The following is a 25,600-nucleotide window of genomic DNA, read 5'->3' on the forward strand; positions in this document are numbered from 1 at the left end:
GCATTGTGATTGAGCGGGCTGAACATACCCTTAGAGTAGGCCATTGCATTGTGATTGAGCGGGCTGAACATACCCTCAGAGTAGGCCATTGCATTGTGATTGAGCGGGCTGAACATACCCTCAGAGTAGGCCATTGCATTGTGATTGAGCAGACTCACTGGTGCACCTTAATGAAAACTCTAGGCAATGAACAATTGACACAAGGACACACAAACCGATTTATCAATTTGTTACCCTTTTTATATATCAAAGTAGTATAGCACAGTTTGTTCATTTTACAGTTTTCTTAGTTTAGTAGAAAGTTGGAGAATATAATATAACTGTAAAGAATCCTAAAATTCACATAACATGCTGTTATTGTTGCAAGGGGCTCCCTGAAGTCCAGTGTAATATCGGCTTTTCTACCCTTGTTCGTATTCCATCAGTTCCTTGTGCCAGTAGCTGAACAAAGTATGTTTGCTGTGTGGCCGCTTCTGTTTGATTATCTGCTCTAGGGAAGGTAATACTGTCTGTGAGAGAAAGAAAATATTCATTACAATAAAAAAGGTGAATGCCCTCTCTTCGTCATCTGACAGATTGACAACTGCAAAATGAATATTGTATATGCAATGCTGTTCACCACACTGTGGATTTGACTTTTAACACCAGTACTCATCAGTTTTGACAATATAATATTGGACAATTATTATCATTATTATTGCTGTAACATCTGGGTGGATATAAGGCTATAGCTGCTTATACGGTCTAGGTCAGAGGAAGCACAATGGTGTAGGCTAAGCTCTAGTGTAAATGGAACAGTACAACTATTTTCAGGTAGAACATTTTCATATCTTCCATGGTATGTGTGTCTAAAAACAAATCTAGGTTAGTTGCAATAATTTCCAGGTCTCCCCTCCTCCCCACATATGTCTACATTAGAAATGGGCACAGTCCTTGAGTACCAGTAGATGTTGAGTATAAAGAGGCTCTGTGTATGCAACTGGACTCATGCCACTGTAGCATAGGAAAGGGGCCATGCTACATAGAGCAGAGACCTGCAATATGATACCTGAAGCTGCTGCTCAAAATCCATCATAGAAAAGATATATGTGTAATGTAATGAGTGTTCCAGTGATAGGCATTCTGTAACAGACATGTACTGTGTGACAGTTCTGTGTGTCTGCATTTACTGCTGTGACTTTAATTTTCTTACAAGCTAACCGTTCCATGGGGTTGCCTGGAAAGAGGCCAGGTAAAGCAGTGATCTCATGCAGCTGGATCTGGGGAAAGCCAATATATCTACGTTTGGAGTTAAAGACAAATAAAAATTCCACATAAATGATATTAAGAATTCACTATACGTTTAGGCCAGTGTTTGAGGAATCCCTAAAGTTTAACCTCTTGTGAAGTGTTACAATACAGCTATGTTACTGCAGGGATAACACAATGGTAAATTATTTTGCAGCACTTCTGAAGTAATGGAAAACTCCACAATAGTTTCCAGTTTGTGATATGCAACTGTCTAGATGGAGATGTATAATTTTACATGTCCATCAGGGTGACATTATATAGATGTGTACTTTATTAAAGGAAATTTCATGGGCTTTTTATTACTAATGGCCTATTCAGCGCAAATAAACCAAGAAACAACAAAAATTCTATATCACAACTAGGGATGAGTGAACTTTTGAAAAGTTCGGTTCGGTTCGATCCGGCGAACTTTCGTGAAGTTCGGATTCATACGAACTGAACCTAAAACGAACCTTGCTATAACAGCTGAATAATAGCATCTACAATAGTGGGAGTCTGATAGGGTATAGTTTCGTTTAGTTGCCGTTGCTATTACAATGAAAAAGTGGAATAAATCAAAATGCGAAAGTAGTTAAAAAAATTAGCCAAGGTGTAAGGGATTACATGGGACATAGGACACAAAGTTCCTTGGACCCAGTAGGGTGGAGAACAGACAATTGACGGAGGAGGAGGAGGCAGCAGCACTTGATTGCACCCAGGCCAGTATAGTTGAGAAGAGACTATTGGAGGAGGCGGCACCACTTGATTGCACCCAGGCCAGTATGGTTGAGAACAGACTATTTGAGGAGGAGGAGAAGGAGGCAGTACCTGACTGCACCCAGCCCAGTATGGTTGAGAACAGATAATTGACGGAGGAGGATGTTCAGCCTTGGAGTGGTGGCCTGGGTATGCTCGCTGATGATGTTGTTCACCGCACTTTCCAGAACACGGACGAGTGGGAGGATGTCAATGATCCCATAGTCATGCCTGCTCACAGAGTCGTGTTCTCAAAGGGGGTCAACAATTGGCAGGAAATGTTAGAAAAAATCTGTGCACTATGAGGTTTATCACATGTGCCATACAAGATGTATGACTCAGCCCTCCCTGCTGCACTGCAGAGGCAATGTTCCTCCCTTTGTGGGGTACAACACTTCCCACCGTTAGTTGACGTGGGGTCAGCCATTCAAATATCTCCTCCTTGATGGTCCAGAGGAGTTCCTGCCCACTGTGGCTCCGTTCACCCAGGCTCACAAAATAGAGGACAGTATGAGAGCGCCGGGCCTGACATTGCTGGTATGACATCGGGGCAGGTTGGACTGCAGTCAAAGCGACGGATGGTTGTAAGGTGGTGGAGGCAGAACTTGTGCAGAACTGGCCCCCTAAAGCACCGGGGAGGTGACAGAGGCAAGAATGGGCCAACTTCCTGATGGTCTTCTGAGAGGATGTTGACCCAATGGGCAGTAACAGACATGTACTGCCCTTGCCCATAATTAAAGGGCCAGACATCAGAACTGGGGTGCACGGTCTTGGACACCAAGAATCCCAATGAGTCGCCAACATTTTTCTACACAACGGTGCAGTGATGGGACAGCCGATGGGACTTTTTTTTTTTTTGCTGGGACAGTGATGGGACTTTTTCTTGACAGTTTTTTTTTTTTACTTTTTTTGTTGCGGCTAAACGGGGTTCTCCTATTTTATTTTTTGAAGCTTTCTAGAGATTTTCACTTAATAAAGTAGATCAGCTTGAACACTGAAGTTGATTTCATGTGTCTTGGTTGATACTCCCAGACAGCTGTCACATTACATTTTTGATTAGGCAGCACCCAGGTATATCTGAGGAGACTAACTTGAAAAGTTCGTACAGAATCTGGTTCGTTACGGTTCGGTTCGCTCATCTCTAATCACAACCATCCCATGGTATATCAGTGGGACATCCAAGCTACTTCTTTAAAAAAGGATATGTCAAAAGTTTTGATCCATTTTGACCCACTCCCAATCGGGTAGGAGCCGAAAGGGGAGCTATGTAGTACATTTCCCCCCTGGAACACAGCAATCTCAGGCTAAGCAGCTCCATTATAAGTGTATGGAGGTGTCTGCAATTAGATGATTGACAGCATGCTGCTCCACACTTGTTCTCCTGATTGGTGGTGATCTCAGCAGTGAGACCCCTACCATTTAAAATTTTGACAAGTCCCTGTGACACATGACAGGTACTCATTTTCTTCTACATTCAGTTGTTCTTACAGTTATTATTCCCATTTCTTTGACCTTAGGTTTCAGCAATCAGGGCCCGTTAACACTACAGAATCAGCGCCACAATCCCATGCGGAACCAAATCCTGTTTGCTATCTGTTTGAATGGCAGGGCTCGCGCTCTCTCCGCACCTCTCCGGAGTTCAGCATGGAATTTCGTTGCTGATTCCGTAGTGTGAATAGGCCCTTACTGAAACCCACATTGCCCATTTAGGCTATGTTAACACTAGATTTAACAGCATTCATTGCATTCAGGACGTTCCTGCAGCCAATCTGTATCCTATGAATCGGCTGCTGGAAAGTTCTTCTTTAACATTGACTTGCAGGCTCCGTCGGTTGCCGCACGTTACATTGTGTGAACAGCTATTATTTCCGGACGCTGTTCACTGAACAGCATCCAGAAATAATAGGCAGGTACATTATCTTAGCTTCAATGCAATGCTGCCCCAACAGTAAAGGGGACATCCTCTACGTCTAGAGGAAAGAAGGTTTGACCATCAGTACAGACACGGATTCTTTACTGCAAAAGCAGTAAGACACAGTAGGGTTTCCCTAGGTTAAACCTGATGGACTCCTTGTCTTCTTTCAACGTTTTTAACTATGTTACTATGTAACTGATGCTGATTCCATTGCTATCAGCGTCTGTTTATTACTGAATAATTACATAGTGTGAGCATAGCCTTATTATGTTACATATTTATATTCCCTGCAAGCTATTTTAATTCTTGTATATATCTAAATGGAAGCTGCATTACCCTTGCTTCTGTGATGCCCTTAGGCCTTACTTCTGTAACTTCAGTGTGTTCCATTCAGAATAAGAGTTTACTTTTTCTAACTATACAAACAAATATTCTAAAAATATTAGCAGGATCAACAGCCAGGGAATCATTCTTTTCCTTTCCTCCCACACACTTAAAAGAGAGCAGTGGGTGGAGATCCTTTTAGAAGGCTTACAGCAGGGATGTCAAATTGGTAGGTTGAGGAGCCATTTACATCCCTATATTTTCAGTTTGTGGCTATCAAATTGTATGAAAGCATCCACACCCTTTTAGTAGTCATATAGTGTATTACTGTTAAATGTCAGTACTTACTGGATCATTTCCTTTAGAAGATAAGGTTAAGGTAGACATTTTTTTTTCTGGTAAATATCATTATCACCACATCATTATCACAATGTTTTGTGTAAGCAGTGTCAGGTAGAACAACCCATTATTGAGCAATGACAGGATTTTATAAGTTCTCATTTAACAAAATATCCCAGTGTGAAATTGGTTAGCATATGGCAACTTAAAATGGTTTTATATCTAAAGCTGCTTACCTTGTGTATCAGGAATCTTCCTGGAGATCAAAATTCTACAATCTACTCTGTAGAACAGTTTAGACCCAAGGCTACATAGTTTGGCAGAAGGTAAGCTTACCTAGGTTATCATACAAGAACTGCTTTCATCTGATATGCTCTATACCTCTATATCTCCATATCTGTTTTTAAGAAACTCATACAGTATAACTTGAAAAGACTACAAAATCAGTGGTGCATTAAGTGCATCATGGGCACCAGACCAGTGATGGTAATCATTTTAGGGGCCGACTGCAACCCAAAATTTATTGCAAAGTTCCAACACAGCAATTTATTCTTAATACTGTACAAAGCAGGGACTCCTGTCATTATGACAGGATGCCAGGCTTTCCTGCAGTACCACATAAGCTGATGAAGACCATGCTTGGCCACAACGCGTCTTTACTGTACCTGATGTTTACTGCACTACAATAAATTTGCAGAATTATTTGGTTAGTGCCGGGTCTTCTCTACAATTTACCTGCAGTACATTGACAGTTATCAGGTGTATGTGCAAATGCACATACACCAGAAAGGACTGCTCACCTGCAGGTGGGATCTGTAACAGCTGTCCTTCTTAATTCCCCCTTAGCGAGTGATCAACAGTACGTGTGCCCGCAGAGAGGGCTCTGAGTGTCCCTTCTGGCAAGAATGCCATAGGATTGTCACCATGGCCCTAGACTGTTCAGAAAACTCCCCCCCCCCCCCCCCCCCCCCCCACACACACACACACACACACACACACACACCCACACACTACTTGGGTCGTTTCAAATAGTGCACAATGCTGTAGCTGCATCATATAACCAAACCTTGTCACAGTCAACAGTCTAGTGTAAATCAACAGTCCACAGTCAAGTATTTCTGTATTTTTTTTTTGTACGTATTGTTGAATTGGTAAAACCAAAAAGGTTTTCAGCATAACAGTGCCTGTGGACAGTGGAGAGATTGGCAGTGGCAGGGTGGGAAGCTAATAACTCCTTTGGCAAAACAAGATACACTAATGTTATATCTGTAACATAGTAGAATTTTCATTGGGGCTAAGGAACTTCAAGCACCTCTGGGCATAAGTCATATTGTAGCAGCATGACATGTTACCGAAGTCTCTAAACATCTGCTTGGATGGGAAATGTAGACATACCTGATATCTGATATTTGACTCCATGTGGATGTAATGAGGCACAGGCAATACGATTCACTATATTGAGGAGTGACTTTCTACATAGATAATTAGGGCAGGAATGAAGAGTATGTGAACTGAGGAAGCAATAAAATACTGTACTGCAGTAAAGTTCATATGGCTTGATATTTATTACAAAGAGGATATTGAAGATACGTTGGTTGGTGGCTTACTGTATTAAGTGGAAACATATATTGACAGTGCACAATAATGTACACAGTAAAACCATGTCTAACCAATTGACTGGGTTCATAAAAAGGGAGGTATAAATAAGGAATTAACAGCAAAGTGTTTAACTGAGATAGCAACACTATTGGTACAGCAATGTACCATGTGCCAAGACAAGCTCATTCAAGCGAATGTTGGTTGACCTCAGGGGGATCAACCAAAAGCCTGCAGAGACACCATAACATGTTTCTCAATGTCAGTAAGATAGCCACACCTTCCTTCGGGAAGGAACAACTAAGCCAAGGGGGGTCTCCAGTCAAGGAAACCACCTTTCAACAAGTCATGATGTCTATGTGGTGTTTGGGTTGATCGCCCTAAAGTCAGCCATCAGAATGCACTTTCTCAGCTTTGCTCCCACTAGCCAGAGTCTACTCCCCACTGATGAAGGGCAAATACCCTGAAACAGCTGTCTGTTGATGGATACCTGGCTTGGGTATTTCCCAAGCCCAGTAATTTTTGACTGTGGCTTGTTGGAAGCTGGTTTCCTTGACTGGGAACCCCATTTAGTTTGGTTGTTCCTTCCCCCTAAAAGGTCTGGATAGTTCAATGACATTGAGAAACACATGATGGTGTCTCCGCAGTATTTTTGCAAGACAAGCACATTGTCCAGGGGGGATTGGGGATTATACATGTTTACGTAGACAAGATGGTTTAAAGGAAAATGATCAGAGTTCATTCGTACATGAAGGTGGCTTTCTGTACGGCTGCACTTTGTGAACATGGCCGTTTGTCCAATTCTGGTTCACAGCATATAGACACCTCAAAAGCTCGATTGAGCTCAGCTACAGCATGTCATCTCTGAAGAACATGAAGTGATTGATTTGGGGCCCTTTCCAGTTGCCAATCTTCTGTTCTTTTAATAATTCATTTTTCTTCTCAGGAAAAATAAAAGGGTTTATATCTCTTCTTGTTTCACAAAGAAACCTACATTAAAACCAGTATCTGTGCCATTCACTAGAGTCTTTCAACTGCAAGCTGACAAACAAACTGTTGACAAATTTTTATTCATAGATGATAGTACAGTACAAACAGTAATCCAACTAAGTTCACTTGCATTACCTGTTCTGTTACAGTTAAAAAATGCACAAAATATAGATTATTTGCACACATATCCACATGAAATATTTTAGGACAAATATTAAGCTACATTTGTGTGAGAAAAAAATCTAATGAATAGCTGAATAGTGCTCCTTTTTGTGAATGTCAGTGCATTAACAATGCCAAGATAATAGCATGTCAACTTCTTCATAATGCCATTTCTTTAGCCCCATATGCTACCTATGCATTCAAAAAGTAATCCCTTTTATATTTTCCCATCAATGTAGCAGTATGAGTTCACATATAGGGGACATTTATGAAGTCTAGCGTTTTTTACTCCGAGCTTACAAATGTCCCTGCATCTCCAGAGCTCAGGGGATTTATGTAGAGGTGCACTACCTCTACATAAATCCCGATCGCACGGAGCCCATCCGTGCGAAAACTTTGAAACTTACGCCAGCTCAGAGCTGGCGTAGGTTTCAGTATCATTTTTCAACGGAAAAAATTATAAATGCGATGCACGCAGAGGCCGTGCCCCCTCTGCATCTCCCTAACGCCCCCTCTTCGCCCTATTGGCGAAGGTGGCGAAGATGGGGCCAGTGCGAAAAAAATATTCGCAGAACTACCCTTTGCAAATATTTTTTAGACCAAACAGCCCTATCTGCGCCTAAAAAAGGCATTTTTGCCTTTTCATACATGTCCTCTATAGTATTTTGGTCAGTATTTTGGTCAGTACTTTATTAACCAAAGCCAGGGCAAAATTATAATGGAAAGACTAGCCCAGCGTCTGTGTTTTCAACCGACTCCTGGTTTTAGTTAAAAAAAGAGTGACCAAAATATTGACAGACTGTCAGGATCGGGTGATAAAGACACAACAAGACAGTGGGCCTTAGGTCTGAACCCACCCACTGTCCCTGCCTGCTTGCCTCGATCGGCCCTAGGCGGTCGTGGACAACCACGTAGACGTTCCCTTCACTGATAAAGTGCACACAGAACGAGACGGACGAACAAACATAAAAGAATAGTCAACAAGCCGGGTCAAATCCAAACAGGCAACGCAGTACAAAATCAGCAGGCAAAGGATCGTCAAATAGTCAGGCAGAAGGTCAGATAACAAGTCAAGTCAAACAGAGGGATTAGAAAAGGGGTTCGCAGGAATAGACTGGGGAGCTGGAACCAGGAGTTAACCTAAATCGCCAGCACTGGAACTCTGCCTCAGCTTTGTTTTATGCTGAGCAAGAGCCCGGTCCAGATCCTCATTGGACCGGCGCTCTGATCCTCCAGGCTGCAGACAGGCAGAGAAACCCATCAATCAAACAGACCACCCAGCTTTGTAATCAAGTCCCACAGCTTCTCAGCTTAACTCCTGCATATCCAGGAAGCTGAGAAGCAAGCGGGTGTGTCACACAAAAGCAGAACAGACCCAATTCACACCAAGTTACTGCACAATGCTGACACAGACATGTGTGAATACGTGTGAACATAGCCTAAACGTGTTGTATGGAATAAAGTTATTTTTTAGTTGCTACATTCTGCTACACCTTAATTTTTACAATTTTTTCCCCCCTTCTCTTCTGTGTAGCCGTATAGCTGCCTGTTTTTAGGCATGCCTTCCTCCTGCACTTATTTAGCAACATTTTAAACCTGCACACAGGTGTAAATTGTAGCTCAAATCTACACTCGCTCCGAGCTGGTGTAGATTTCAGTAAAGAAGGGGGATTATTTAAGACCAGCATGTAAGACATATGCTCTTAATAAATCTCCCCAAATATATTCCGTAAAAATGGAGGAAAAATATACTATGTATTGGAAAAATTTGAATTGAAACAAAAAAGGGGGTAAATTAATTTCTAGTTGAAGGACTTAAAACTTAATTGACTGTGATTTGGACCGTGAGAAGTTTCCAAGGACTGGATCCAACTTCTCAAGGCACCCCAAGCAACATGGAGTTTAAAGGTAGCCGGTTGACAAGCCGACAGCCGAGCTATCGAAGTGCTTTGCTTCACTAGTAATGAAAATTCACTCATGCCTAGTTAAAGTTTGGAGCACTTAGCATTCCAAAACATTATTTCCAGTCAGCAGTACATTATGAGTTAACCTACTGGGCCATGCCAAGTAAGCTTATACCAAGGGTAGATGTGGGCCAGCATCAGGAGAAGCTGATTGACAAAGGGAGACTGATTGCTCTTACCAACATTTTAGATGATACTGTCACTATTAACCATGGTATCTGGCAAGGGTTTGAACTTTCAGCATTATCTCCAATTCTGGCAGTTGTGGTAGGAACCTGCTTCTTATTACATTTGTGCTCCCAATTATACAATTCTCCAATGGTACACTGGCAGGACCTAAAAGATTAAATTGATACATATAGCCATCATGATTAGAGATGAGCGAACCTGCCAAGGTTCGGGTTCGTATGAACCTGAACTCTCGGTGTCTGATTCCCCCTGTCTGCCCGCTCCGTAGAGAGGGTGGATACAGCCTGAGGACCGCCTGGAAAACTGGGATACAGCCATAGCCATAGGCTGTATCCCAGTTTTTCAGGCGGTCCTCCGGCTGTATCCACCCTCTCCACGGATCGGGCAGACAGCGGCAGTCAGAAGCCAAGAGTTCAGGTTAATATGAACCCGAACCTCGGCAGTTTCGCTCATCTCTAATCATGATGTCTAGTGGCATTTTTTTGTGTTTATTGTCTAAAATAGATTTCACTTGATAACATTACCACACACATAAGCACGGAAGAATATCTTGATTCTGAAGCGAAAATTTATAATTCAGTGTCTAAATTTGATATGATTAGATGTCATGGCCTACAGTACATATTTAAGAGCTTAAAGCAAACTTACCACCAGGTACATTGCTGCTATTTTTTTTACCTTAATCGATTGACGCTGGGATGCCAGTAGTGTGGTATTTAAAATGCCAGCCAGTTCCTGTACTGGGTGCCAAACTTTTCCCGAGCACCAGCCCTACCCGGAGCACCAGCCCGATGCTTCTGGGATTGACTTGTCTTGACAGTGACAGCCTGCTCAGCCAATCACTGGCCATGTCGATGCGAGGATGCAAGTGGAGCAGTCCTTTTTTGAAATGCAACCCAGTTCCCACTCTCGTTGCCAATCTTTTCTTGAGCACCAGCCCACCCCGGAGCACTGAGGGGAGGCCCTGAGACTCCCAGTGTGGCGATATCCCCTCCCCTCTATGATGCGGCTCCACTGATTCTAATGGAGTCACATATCAGAGAAAAGTGGGTTTCGTCACACGGGGGGGCAGTGGGCCTGTCCCTAGTGCTCCAGGGCGGGCTGGTGCTCGAGAAAAGATTGGCACCGAGCATGGGAACTGGGTATCAATTTAAATTCAATGTATGCATGCAGTAAGGAAAAAGAAGGGCTTTAGACCTTTGTTCCAGATAAACCCTTTAAAGGACAGAGAAATCTTACAAAAAGCTACTACAGTCTACCAAAAGTGATGGAGGACAGCCCAACCCTTATAACAACCATGAAGTAAAAGGTAAGATTCATAATCTCTCTCATGTCATGTGTCATTACTAGAGTTGATTGAGCACTTAAATGCTCTAGTGCTTGTTAATCGCGTCAAGCATTTTTCAATGCTCCAGTGCTTGACTCGCGTAATGAGCCCCATTGAAAACAATGGAAGAATCAAGCAACCAGAGCGAAACCGGGTTAACCTGAAATCCTTATAAGTGACGGTGCGCTCTGTTGAGGAAGGGGGTTAAAATTATACTTACTGTTCCATTCTTGTAGCTTCACTATCGCTGCTCAGCCAATAAGCAACTGCAGTGGTGTCTGTGACTGGCTTAGCGGAGACCCAAGTGAGATGGTTCTGTCGACTTTGTCTCAGTCTATACAGCAAAGCTGAAAAGTGAGCTTTAGAAAACAGTAAATATAAGCTTATTGAGTCTGCCCTATCAGTGTGCATATTTAAAGATTTTATGTTTACACAGTCACATAAAAATGATACATTACATTGGGCATTAGATTTCTGGTGATACGTTGATCCGGGGATTGTTCTGGTTGCCATTGCAGTCGGGGGGGGGGGGGGGGGGGGGGGGGAGTTTCTCCCTGTGGTGGGGCGTTTGTCTTCTGCCCCATAGGGGTTTTTTGCCTTCCTGGATCAACACAGTAGGATTCTCCTAGGTTGAACCTGATGGACTCTTGTCTTCTTTCAACCTTATTTACTATGTTACTATGTTACATAGTAAATCACAAAACAAGTGTATAAAATAAGAAAATAAAAGTTACTGATGCACCCTAATGACTACATAAAAGCAGTGTAAAATATGCATCTACCCATCAATGCGACAAACTTACAAAGTATTTAGTTTTGAAGTGATATAGTCATCTCCCATATTCTGTGTGCGGTTCTCCGCACCATACACAATCTTAGATCCTGCACATTCAATACATACATAATGCAAACTGCACATAGAATAAGGGGATGACAGTGTCACTTTAAGAAGCAACATATAGATCCACACACCTCTGCCTGAACTCCGCGCATCTGTGAATATGAAGTGAACACCGCTATGCCTAACTTTCCTATTCTTTTTCTTTAAGCCATAGAGTTATTCCTCTCCAGCTCACAAATAGTTAATTTGTGAACGCAGTGATAGTTGGCATGTTATAAAACGGTTACATTGTACACTGAGTTACAAAGTTGCTCATGTGGTGTGTATGTGTGTGTGTGGTGTAGGGGTTAAGCAGACAGGGTGGGACCCCAGTGTAACGTGAGTCCCTCACACACTCTGTCTCTGCACTCAGCAGTAGCTGGATGATGGCTGGAGGACTCCGTTTGCTGCTTCTGCTTCTCCTGGGGGGAGTCCTTCAAGACATGGGATCTGAAGGTAAGTTGTTTGGATGATGATGGGCACAAGGAATAACTAAGGGATACGCATACACATATATAAAAGGAGTTAACAAGGCAGTAGAAACTTTGCAGAAAGTTCTCTCTCTTTCATTCTTCATTGTCACAGCCTCGTTTCCCTCTTTAGAATTTGAACTTCTAGGTCTTCAATGTATTTCATGCACAGATATTTGCTGATGTATTATGTTGTATTCTAAACTGTCACAAAACACTATTTCTTTAGCTTGGTCCTTCATCAACCAATTTCTTTATCCTAAAGTAGATATTACTCTTTTCAATGAAATTATGACAATCTCTATAATACTGTATTAATATATATATATATATATATATATATATATATATATATATATATATATATATATATATCATGTGTTGTTGTAGATGTGAGTTTTATAGGTTATACACAGACATCACTGCATTCATTCATTTATCCCTGGCACCTCTGCTACAGTTGTAGTCACACCTCTCTGCAAGAATTGCACAAAGCTGTAAGCATGCATGGCTACCTAGTAATGTTGTTTCTTGATGGGCTATATTGTATTGTATTTTCATTATAAGATCGGTTCCAATAGCCATACCTATTTTTTCATTTCTCTAGTTCGTAGCTTATACTGTTACGCCTTTATGTCAAGTTTCCCTTATAAGTCACTCTGTTTATGCGTGTCTATGGTTACAACAATTAATACAGCCATGGTTTCTATACACTGACTGATAGATGGTTAGTGGCCCATTACCATCCTAATATCCAGGTTCAATATTATACAGATATTGGTTCAACAGCTGAATATCCTTCTATAGTCATCCTTTTTTAAATTTATTATGCTGTTTTATACCTTGCCCCTGATACTTAGTGAGTAATATAACTGTTGACGTCTCTATACCAGGTACACCTTCATCTCCTCCCATACTTCTTTGTTATGTAGAAAACTATATCATCTTTATATGCCAGATAGTAGACCTTGAAAGAGTCAGATTGCACCTTACAATGTCTCAGAAAATGCCACATCCCTATTTTCATGAAGTGTCTATATTGATACAACAGACAGAAGGAATTCTGCATGGTTCAATCTTAAGTGTGGGTTGTGCCAACATATTACTCCCTCTGGTATTACTGGCACCACCATTTATGGCATGTAATCTTCATATCATTTCCTGTATAAATGCTTCAATGCCAAAAGGCTCATACCTACCCTGTGACAAAATCCCATAAAATTCTGCTTTATGACTTAGTCCTTCCAATAAGTGACACTTCCCTCCAGTTACTTCTAGTATAACACTGCCTAAACAGGTATTCTTGACAAAACAGATTGATCGGCAGGATGCCAACTCCCAGTGCTCCCGCCGATCAGGTGTTCAGCTCCTGCACTATACAGTGAATGGGGCCAGAAGCAGTTTGTCTCCATTCACTGTGTAGCTGTGGTGACCTGCAAACGTAGCTCATCTCACCTCCAAGTGTATAGCTGCTGAGCTGTTATAACCAGAATCGGCCACTAAACAGTGAACGGAGCTGCTTCCTGCCCTGCTCACAGGCGCCAAAATGCTGGTCGGCACAGCGGGTGGTTGTCAGCACTCTGCTGACCAATGATGAAGCGCATCAGTCTATTTTGTTAATAAAACCCCTTTAATTATCTTTTGGTAGCAACATTTTTTCTCTCTCTTATACATTTTTCATAGATTATTTACTTTATTTATCCTGCTGCCCAGCACTTCCTAGTGGTGTTCTCTACACAAGGAAGTGCCCGATCACTGGCTGCAGCAATGTCCTGCCTTAGGTAACAACTGACTGAGCAGGCTGGATTCACACGTTCCATGTTGGCTATGTGAAGCACGGACAGCACGGAGAGTGAATCCCTGTGTACTGGAGTGTTTCCCCGCATGGCATGATGTACACTTGTGTTACTAGTGTTGAGCAGTGAGACCAAGCACCTTGAGCCCTATTTACATGTTCCATAAATTTGTCTGTAATTGTAGAACCGCAATTATGGACAAATTTAGGGCCCATTGATTTCTATATACGTAGTTTTACAGATCTGCAATCCCCACTAGAAGTCATTTGAAGCGTCCGTAATTTTTGTAGATGCGTTATATTTATAGAAGAAAAAACATAGATCACCCTAATTTAGCCTTCCCATTTTTTGCAGATCTGCAAAAAATATGGATTACGGATGCACTACTTTTTTCGTGTGACATAATATACTGTACTGGTTTATTTAGCCCTGTTTGGGCACATATAAAATTTAGTCTCCAGACGAGCCCTTTAAATTGATTGTAGAAGATGTTTTTTTAATTTTTAATAGTGGACAGACTGGGCCCCTGCTCCAACAGCACTGGGTAACCGCTTCTCAGGAATTCCTTGTCTCCTCTCAATATGAGCGTCCATTCTGCCAATTACATAATTTTATACTTTCCTGTCTTTTTTCAAAGCCCTATTACACCAAACAATTATTGGCCCTTTTTGGCCGATTAACGACCGTTACAGCCAATAGTCACTTGGTGTTATAGCTCCTGTTAAAAGACAATGATTAGCCATTATGCACAATGTTGGCTGACCTTTGTCTTTCAAAAAGTTGAACAAAAAAATAGAACGATAGCGACAGTCTGCTGGCCCTTGCTCCTTGCAACAGGAGCGGCGACAGCAGACCGCTGATATCTCCTATAGGCTCCCCAGACGGACATCCAGGCAGCCCCTCCCTCAGATCCCCGCACCAGCCCCCACCCCCCACTTTTACCCGCTCGCTCTCAGATCAGCACTCACTTGCTCCTCCAGATCAGCCCGTGTAATAGGGTCTTTGTTCACTTCTTGCACTGGCTCAAAAAATGCATGTGTGATTCCATGGTAAAAGAACATGTACCATTCAGAAAGTTACAGTTTCTAGAATCCACCCATTGGAAGTTTTGATGTGGCTCCCTGCCATAAAGCATCATAGTCCAAATGCTGATTGTATACATGTAGGACCATTAGCTTCTACTTCCTATTGGCTCTTGTAGTAGAATTTGTAGCATTACTTAGGCTTTTTATTGAAGTAAACACTCCTGAATGGATAATGGAAAACAGGAATAAAATGTCCTGTAGAAACACATTAAAGCAATACACAAGACATGATGTACAATGTGGCTATTGGCCAGCTCTCCCTCTTTTACTTTAATAATTACACTGCAATTTTCGACCAGCAATTAGATGTACAGCTATGATCTGCTCTCCTCCCCCAATATGCACAAGTGGAATAGACTATGTTATATTGCTCAGATGTGCCCAGTTAATAAAATAAGCACATGTAGTATAGCTGAAGAAAAAAAAAAAAAAACCTGCCCCATTGGCATTATTATCTGACTAGACATGATAACTGATGTCACAGTACAACTATGAAGCAGGATACTACTGTAACAGACTAGTTTGGCAGACTTTCAGTATAAGATGTAATGATTGTGGACTGATGTTATGTTGCCAGATAATGGTTTTTCAGCTGAAATTTTGGAAACTGTGAATTCTGATTCTGTTCACTATAGAGGGGTCAAGGAAGGTACTAACAATAGAAAAGTATATTCAAAATAATTGTCATCTAAAATAAATAAATAAATATATATATATATATTTTATATATATATATATATATATATATATATATATATATATATTCTATGGTAAGATAGAAAAAATATTAATAGACTGTAAGGAAGCTTTAGACTATATAAAGTGTCAGGCATAAGGGCTCATGCATCGGGCAGAGGAAATCTCTGCTCAGTGATTTCCTATGGACATTGGACTCATCTTTGCTCATTACCATAATGAGATTTCAGCAATGTGAAAAGCATCTAAAGCGGAGAGATTTAGTACCAAAAGCTTTGTTAAAGGGGTTATCCAGCGCTACAAAAATATGGCCACTTCCCCCCTACTGTTGTCTCCAGATTGGGTGGGGTTTTGAAACTCAGTTCCATTGAAGTAAATGGAGCTTAATTTCAAACCACACCTGAACTGGAGACAACAGTAGGGGGAAAAGTGGCCATGTTTTTGTAGCGCTGGATAACCCCTTTAAGGAGTAGGGTGAGTTCGGCCCCAGTCTCTATCACGACAATTTCCCTTTAAAGGAAAGACCACATTGTGTGGTATGAATAAATGCAATGTCAATTACCGTAGAAATGACCAGAAATCTCTTCCATAACCTTGAACAGTAATGTGAATGTCTCTCCCCACCTATCAGTGGCGTAGCTACAGTGAAGGCAGGGAAGGCAACTGCTATGGGGCCCCTGCATGAAGGGGGCCTGAGGAAGCCTGCCCTGCCTTCATGGTAGGTACCCCACTCCCCCAGGGGTCCAGAGAGGAAGAGGGACCCCCACTCTGTAGTGCCGGGTGAGCGGGCTGAACAGAGGAGCAGGACGGCACAGGAACAGAACAGACGGCACAGGAGAGGGATTAAGGACCTTTGGGTCACATGACCCAAAGGTCCTCAATACCTATGTGAAGATCAGCCTGGACTACAGGAGGAGGAGGGGGAAGCCTGGGAGCTGTAAGTGCTGTGTATGTGTGTCAGTGAGTGTATATATGTATCTGTGGGTATATGTATATGTCAGTGTGTGTATATATGTATCTGTGTATATATTTATATGTCAGTATGTGTATGTATCTGTGGCTATATATATGTGTGTGTCTATGTCAGCAATGTCTGTAGCACTGGTGTATATGTGTGTGTTTGTGTATGTCAGCAATGTCTGTAGCACTGGTGTATATGTGTGTGTTTGCTCCCAAAGATGTTCTGCAGCAGCTTCTATTAATGCTGGTCTCTAATAATAGAACCCACCATTAATATCTGCAGCATTTTCTTCTATTTCTGGTTGAGTATTTCTTATTACAATCAGATGATTTCCCTGTGTACAGTCTATTCATGGTGTATACATCAGCACTAGTGTCATCACATTACAGCGTACATATGTGTGTATGTCAGTGGCGCATCTGTATGTATGTTAATGGTGCCTCTGTGTATGTATATGTGCGTCAATGTCTGTGTTTGGCGGGGGGGGGGGGGCGTACAGGATTTATGGGGCCCCATACAGTTTTTTGCTATGGGGCCCCATGAATCCTAGCTACGCCCCTGCCACCTATAACAGTGATTGAAGACTAACTTGTCCTCTGTGTCGCAAAAAATGATGGTCCTGACGCAGCGCCCAAGTATACCTGACTATTCGGGACATGATAAAGATAGGTTAGCATAATAAACCAGCCATTGGAGTGTTGTCTCACTTGTAAACAAATAAACACAAATACACGTGAAAACAGTCATTCACAATGCCTCATTTCTACTAGCAATGCAGTCTTATTATGATCCTCAGTGCCAGAAATTTGCAATGTTGACCCAATCCATCAGTGTGAAGCTGGTGAGCTCACATATGCAACAGACATCATATGTCTAACTCCATTTACTAGGGGCTGGTGACAACTTCTTTGTAGTAGACTTATTAGTCATCTGGAGGTATGCCAGCATCAGTGCCTAACACCTTAATATGCCCCCCACCCCCCCAAAAAGCTTAGTCTAACAAGTCCCTGTTATTTTATACATTGTAACCCCCTGATGCCTGCTTTGGTGTAATCTTGCCTTACATAGAAACTCATTTAAATGTATGATCATTACCCATAGTTAGCAAGTAATATAGAGATTACCATACATTTGTACTCCCTTCTGAAACCACCTCCTGTCATTCTGGCACATAGGTCAATACACTAACTATATAATCAGTTTAATTTGCATGAAAATAAATGTATAAATCAGTAAATTAGATATGGGCCTAAGGGACTCATTTTGCACATCTACTGTATGTAATGCCCGGAATTCTAGTAGCTACTTCTCTAAACACTACTTATATATGTTCTACTTCAAGCATAATCCTTATTTAGCTCAGTGTACAGTGGAGCTGACATTATTTATTGGCCTCTCTAGTGGCATTGTGTTACTGTGGCTGTATACAGACTTATGAGCCTGGAATTTCTTGCGCTTGTGCTAAGGCATTCAGGCCTATTTTCCACCCATTCACACAACATGCATTAATATATTATATAATATTAAAACAGAAGGCGTATGTTGACCACATTAAAATAGAATGTGTCTGTCTTACCAAACCACACTCCACGAGGCAAATTCATTGATATAAAAATGCGTTCAACCAAAACCCTAAATAATTATATACAGATCCTGACGACTGATTGATAACAGTTCAAGACTGAGAAACTCTTCTTTATGTAAAAGAGATTGGTGTGCACACGACTCTAAACACCCTAGTATAATATATTACCAAGTGGCTTTTATATGCCTATTAATTCTTGGTGTTCACAATCTCTGTCATAAGTCAAGGTTCCTTCGGTTACTAAATTTACCGGAATGACAGCGACAGTTTTAGCACTTAGAGTAGTACATGCCATGCAGAAGCAACATGAGCTCATGACAGCGACATGCTTTATAGATTACAAGGTCAGGGCCTCCCGGGAAGTTCCATGACCTGGTGGCTTCAACAGGTTATAGTTCTGTTCATTCATAACTTCTTGCTGACAGGCGGTAGTAAGAGGTGTATAGGGTTGGGGGAAGGACCACATTGGAGCTCAGACCCTGCTGCAGGATCACTTTTTCCATCAGGGTGTGTCCATTAGAGTTGGGACAGACAGAGGGGTCTGTGTTAGTGTGACTGCACACCACACGTCTGACATTAAATGTTCCTTTCTGTAAGAAAACCTTCTTTGAAAAGTCTGAAGGGGGAGAAAGTTCTGGTTTTGAACATCATTTACACACCCTGTGACTACGCCTCAGAGCTACACCCTACATCAGCTCCTGTACTAAGCATAGAACTGTTTCCTATTAAGAGCTCATATAATAATTTAGTTCTTCTGACTAATTCTCCAACGGTGTCTCATGCTGTAAATTCCAAGTCCTAAAATGTTGATTTGGTATAAACCCACTGTTTTTCTACATCTCAGAAGTATGGGAAAATTCCACTTAGGTTTCAAGCACACAGTGTACAACTTATAAAGATATTACCAGTGATGTAGTTTATTATATGATGCCCTTACCACCCTTTCCTAAATAGATCTGGAGAGGTGTTGCTAGCTCAGAAGACATATGAATGCAGTATGTTATCATAAATTCATACAAAAAAGAGCCCGTGGAGCTCCACAGGCTTTGTTTTGTATGCTCATATATCCCAGGGAGCAATGCACCTAGGATTTCACTTTATTGGGCGCTTTGGCTGGCATCCGACAGTGTTATCTTTGTCTGGTCTCCCTGAGATCAGTGATCTGTTTCCTGTATGGCTCTACCAGGCATTGCTCCCACCTAGCCAGAATTTGCTCCACACTGATGACAGGCAACACCCCAAAACAGCTGTCTTTGGATAGATACCTGGCCTTGGTTTTCCCCTTAATATGGTGGTTTTGGGGTATTGCTACAGGACCCACCCCTTGGCAGGCCCATCCCGGAGGGATATCTGGCTAGTCCTGTGTTTTGAGACACTCTTAGATGAGGCTCCACGGGCTCTTTTTTGTATGTTCATATATCCCAGGGAGCAATGCACCTAGGAATTCACTGTATTGGGCGCTTTTGGCAGCAGCCGACAGTGTTATCTTCAGTTGGTCACCCTGAGATCAGTGATCATAAATTCATAGCATGGATGCATAGATGCTTTAGTTCATGTAAAAATACTATAGTCAAGAAACTGCTCCAAATCCTGCAAATGAGTACAGTATGTGGTATGCTGTGAGACAACAGGGATTTTACTGTTATCTACAGCCTGTGAAAAATGGTGCTGATGCCAGACTAGTAGAACCCCAATAATGCATCTACTCATCACTCCTCAACATCCTAGGTTCACTGGTGTCTCATTGTACACGGAATATGTCGTATGGTTCTGTAGCTTTAAAACATCTGCATTTTGAAAAGTTGGAAAGCAAACGCACTTAATTGTCAACATTTGAAGCTCATTTTCAGGAACAATGTCTGGTGGATATGAGCAAGAAAACCACTGATCATAAGGATTTCATTTTCCTGCATTCTCAATAATATATTTATTATATTTAGCTATATGCTGTAAGTCAAAGCAATGAATATTACATTGATATTCCCAAAGTATAGGAAGAAATTAGATGTTACGTGAAAAATACAACAGAAAATACAACTCTTCATATGCCATCAGGTTTAGATAAATTAATAGAGCCATATAGTATAAACTGAACGATCACTGCATTAGGAACACCCACTCAATAATGGATTGGTTTGCAGACACGTGGGAAGAGATCCTACAAGGTGGCGGGCATCCTCCATACACAACTTGACCCATGCCCACTTTACAGCTGGTGCACTTTTTAAAGAAGAGTGGGGCAGATCTTACAACCTATTCCAGCATATCTAAAACAGAGGCCATGTCTCCTTACTGTGCCTTCCTGCTTGGCACAGTAAAAAAAGCAATCCCGACTATAATATGGCCAAGCATGGGGCATGCACATCACTCAGTGTCCTGCATAGGCATATACAGGTTCAGCGAAGGACGCTGAGAGAGATGCATGGTATTGTGCTCCTCCATGGTTGGCCACTTTTCTTGGACTGTTTCTGGTAGGTGCCATGCACTGCATTCCAGGAGCAAAGACCTGCTAATTTGGAGATGTTAAAACCCAGTCACCTAGATATCGGAAGTGTTCCTCACGCATGCCTATTTTTCCTATTTCCAATACATCAACTTCAAGAGCCTACTTTTAACTAGCAACCCATAAAAGCAAGGTCCACCACCAGAATCTCCATCGTTTTTTGTTTTTTTTTTCTTCTTCCTTTATTAAGCAAGTAAAAAAAAGCATAATCCTGACTGGAAACATGACTAAATTTGATACTACTCATAGCATGAGATGTGAAGAGATGCTAAGCTATTGTCTTTTTAATACTTGAAGAACAAAGGAATACATTTCCTTTATTTCTTTGGTTTAATCACTGTAGACACCAATGCATATCTGCCATTATCACTGTAGACACAATGCATATCTGCCATTATCACTGTAGACACAATGCATATCTGCCATTATCACTGTAGACACCAATGCATATCTGCCATTATCTCTGTAGACACAATGCATATCTGCCATTATCACTGTAGATACCAATGCATATCTGCCATTATCACCATAGACACCAATGCATATCTGCCATTATTACTGTAGACACCAATGCATATCTGTCATTATCACTGTAGACACCAATGCATATCTGTCATTATCACTGTAGACACCAATGTATATCTGCCATTATCACTGTAGACACCAATGCATATCTGTCATTATCACTGTAGACACCAATGCATATCTGCCATTATCACTGTAGACACCAATGCATATCTGCCATTATTACTGTAGACACCAATGCATATCTACCATTATCTATCCCCTATTTCTTACACATTGAACAATCTTATGGGCAGTGCTCTCACTAAGTATGTACCTAGATGTCATGTAAGCAACAGTATTATTGATCCGCAGAGTAGCATTTTTAACAACTCAAGAAGACAACCCAAGAACTGTTTGAATGGAACCTCTCATCACTCTGATTATGCCTAATCCACGAGTCCTCGGGGTGGTTCCTGGTGACTTCTAGCTGCCCCAACAACCCTGATTGATAGTTCTATCCCTATACACAAACCGAGAGTTATCAATAGATCAAGGCTGTTGGGGTAGAAAGAGGCTGCCAGGGACCACCCCAATGATCAAGCAGCATGAAAGTGATGACATGTTCTCTTTAATGGTGACTTATTTTTTATTTGATAGAGAAATACTTTTGTCAATAACTGACCACATGGAAGCCACATGTGCTATTATCTTAGTAAGCAAAAACGGAGACTTTGATCCGTTTTCCAGAGGAGGTTTAAATTTGAATTTATAAATTCCCCCTAGTTTTTCCAAACCTAATGACAATTGTTGCTAGTACTAAAAAGATACCTATTCAGTTATTAAAGTTATTATTATCAATGTTAAAATGTATGCAGAAGTTTATGAGTATCTCCGTTCAGCCGCTCTGTCTTGGTTTATAAAAGATGAAAAATAAGAATCCAGAAAATGTGGTTGATTAAATAGAGTAGCAGTGTTTAGATGTGCATGTTCCTGTGTGTATTCTTATGTCTGCGAGTATAACTCCCTTGTGTTGTGCTCTGCATTGTCTATGTGGCTTTTGACTGCTGCTCATAAGGATGGGTTCTCTGGTGTGTAGAGGACTGTCATTTGGTCAAGAGTGTGTCTGTATGTTTATGTGTGGGGGAACATTTCCTGTATGGTATTTTGTTTCTCTCTGAGGGACAGAAATTGGACGCAAACAGTGAGGTCACAAATGAGGGACATGCAGAAGAGAAGAGAGATTGTGGATAGCGGGAAGCATAGTAGAAAAATCATAAATGTTACAACGCTACAGGTCACTTACTATTGAAATTCACATTTCCTATCTAATCTGACTTTAATCTCGCTGTAGTGAACATTTAATACATTTCTGAACGGTATATATGTTGGTTATAGTCTACATGTATAATACTGGTCTGTAGATATGTGGGATGGTAACTGGATGCCGTTTGTATCCTGGTGTTAATTACTAGTTCTGTGCATTATGTACTGTCTGTGGTATGTGGACTCGGGGTATGTCCTAACACCATGCACATGTAGTGACATCCACCCTATATATACACTCTCTCTATGTATCCAACATAACTCATCCTAATATTTCAGCCCCCACCCCACTCATATCTGTCCGTACATCCAAAAATCCCCTCTCCCTTTCCCAAGGGAAACCTTTGCGGTCAGGTTGAGTTAGGATCTCATTTAATTAAGTACAGAGTCACTAAGAACGTGGTTAAGGAAGAGTGTGGGAATGAGGAATCCTGTTATATGAGGAACAGAAGACAGTGAATAGGGACAAGAGGAACACACCACAGTGCCAGTGACTGACTAAGCATCTTCCTCCCCACTCACTCATTTTTTCTACCTCATTCCCCTTCACTCCCCCTCCTCTCTTTGTGTCATTCTCTCCATCACTACATCTTTAACCTTTCTCATGTTTTATGTTCCAGCTAAAAATACCCCAAAACATTAATCAGAGAGCCCCTGGGGACCAGTGTATTACTGTGCACATTTACTGGGGAGAAATGAAGTGTGAGAATGAGGTAGATTGATAGAGAGAACGAGAGAGGGGGTGTAAGGAATGGAAAGAAAAGAGGCCGGAAATCAGAGAGTCTGTGCAAGCTGGAGCTGGGAGGGAGGAAGAGTAAATCATGGGCCTATATAAATTTGGCTTTATTTTGATACGGCTTTTGGAAAGATGACAAAATTATCCGCACACTTCATTCCCTCTCGCTAATGCTGGTGTTTCTTTCCTGATCACATCACCTGCTGTACCCAGTACAAAGATCCTAGCCTTTTGCTATATCTATACCCCCCACAATCTCTCCTATTTCAGCTACCCCCGTAAGCGACAGGCAATGAAAATGAGACGTGCAAGTTGTTGGATTAGTTCTCATATTTGTAGCTGTAGTTCAGTTCAGGTCACGTTTAATCTTAAATATCCACAGGTTTACTGCGGAGCCAGAATTTTCAGTGAGCCGTAGTTCTTTGCAGTTTTTTAAAGGTTCAAGAAAGAGAACTAAATCATGCAGAGTATTGTTAAGGTGCAATTTAACCTCAAAAAAGCAAAATTCAGAAAGGTGCTGAGATTATTTAGGAAAGACCCTCAATATCTGATCTGTGTGCTAACACCCAAGACCCCCAGTGATCAGCTCCTCAGCAGAGCCGCTGCCCCTGCATATACAGTGAACAGAGCTAAATATAGATGGCTCCCTACATTACATAGTGACCCTGCTGGGTCACTGCAGCTTAGTTCCCATTCACATCAATGGCAGATGAGCTGCACTAACCCAACTTGGCCTCTACATAATGTAAGGAGTCATCTGCTTCCGGCTGTGTTCACTTTATATGTGGTTTCTGCAGCTCTGCCAAAAAGTTGATCGGCAGAGGTGATGATGGAGGCCTATCCTGAGCGATCCCCAACTCTAAAATCCTCTCTCTTTCCCATTTGAATTGGAAGTATGTAATGCTGTATTTCTCCTGCAGGACTATGTTTCCCCAGGTGATAGCAGCTGATTACCAGATGTTTAGGAAGCAAGAGAATGGGTTGACATTTTGGACAATGCTTTTAAAGTGATACTGTCGTCCCAGTTTTCCTGTGTCCTTTAATCATTGTTAGCCATTGTCACTAAGGCATCCCTTGAACCCTCGCTCCCTGCCTCAACACAGGAGGAGTATGGCTAACAGCACTGGACTGAGTCAGGCAGAGGGGGCTTGACGGGTGCACAGCCCTACCTAGGTTAAACTGTCCACCAATGAATAGGGATGAGCGAACCGGCCAAGGTTCGGGTTCATATGAACCTGAACTATCGGCTTCTGATTCCCACTGTCTGCCCGCTCCGTGGAGAGGGTGGATACAGCCTGAGGAGCCTGAACCTCGGCCGGTTCGCTCATCTCGACCGATGAACTAAACCCATTTTGAAGAAGACAATGACAAGGTATATATGAATCATGCAGCAAGTAAGCTTGTAGATGGTGCAGAAAACCACACATAGAGTAAGGGGGGGGGGCAGTATCACTTTAAGGGCCTCGTGTACACCAGGAAAATATACCTGTTACCAAAACACTACTAGACAAATAACTATCTTTGAATCTTCGAAATCACGCAATACATGTCAAGTTATGGCCAATATTTGCCAAAATAACATTCCCCTCTCCAATTTATCAGTATTGTGCACTAGATACATATGTAGCAAATAGGTAGAATTTAAAAAATGCCACATTTGGTGGGTTTTTGAACCGGTATTGTAAGAGCCTACCTCAATCAGTTCCTGTTGACTGGACTGCATTCCAAAATCAGTCCATAGCAGACAGTAGGCTAGCCTTATTTCTCTTGAGTAAAGCTGAGAGACCCTTTAAGAGATGATGCTCTCAAAATGTTGTCACACCTTTTTTTAGCAACTGTAGAGTATCCAAGGAGTGAATCCTTCCATAGGTTCGAAAGGTTTTCCGACTTAATTCTGACACTACCAGATGCAACAGAAACCGACATATGTCAGAAGAGGAGACAGTTTTATTGTTTTACGCCCTCCAGTTTTAGTGATGCTATGACCGCTGTGGAGTTAGTTTCCTAAGGAAACACACTGGTGTGGTCTTCTTCTGCTTAAATTTCAATGTGTTGTGCATTCATGGATTCTCTTCTGCATACCAATGTTGTAATACATGGTCATGTAAGTTATATGCCTCCTGTTAGCTCTGACATCTCTTATTAACAAGGCATTTAGTTGCTCTAATCACATTTCTGGGCTATTTGACTTCAACAATGTCTCCATACAGGGCCTTATTTTCAGCAT

General features: G+C 41.7%; 1 protein-coding gene and 1 long non-coding RNA gene across 2 annotated transcripts in view; one reads left to right on the forward strand and one right to left on the reverse strand.

The window, feature by feature from the left end:
* Positions 1-214: 214 nt before the first annotated feature.
* On the reverse strand, positions 215-11,358 carry LOC138799748 (uncharacterized). The gene is made up of 3 exons (XR_011364306.1): positions 11,290-11,358; positions 11,052-11,190; positions 215-509 (listed from the first exon to the last, which is right to left on the reverse strand). It is a non-coding gene; the product is annotated as an uncharacterized lncRNA (long non-coding RNA).
* Positions 11,359-12,087: 729 nt separating this feature from the next.
* Positions 12,088-25,600, forward strand: part of CSPG4 (chondroitin sulfate proteoglycan 4) — a 74,441-nt gene continuing 60,928 nt past the window's right edge. Inside the window, exon 1 of the mRNA XM_069981303.1 lies at positions 12,088-12,167. Within this exon, the coding sequence (XP_069837404.1) occupies positions 12,095-12,167 (73 nt within the window). The 5' untranslated portion in view covers positions 12,088-12,094. The remainder of the gene's footprint in view (positions 12,168-25,600) is intronic.

Source organism: Dendropsophus ebraccatus, chromosome 1, assembly GCF_027789765.1.
Source record: "Dendropsophus ebraccatus isolate aDenEbr1 chromosome 1, aDenEbr1.pat, whole genome shotgun sequence".
Lineage (NCBI taxonomy): Eukaryota > Metazoa > Chordata > Amphibia > Anura > Hylidae > Dendropsophus > Dendropsophus ebraccatus.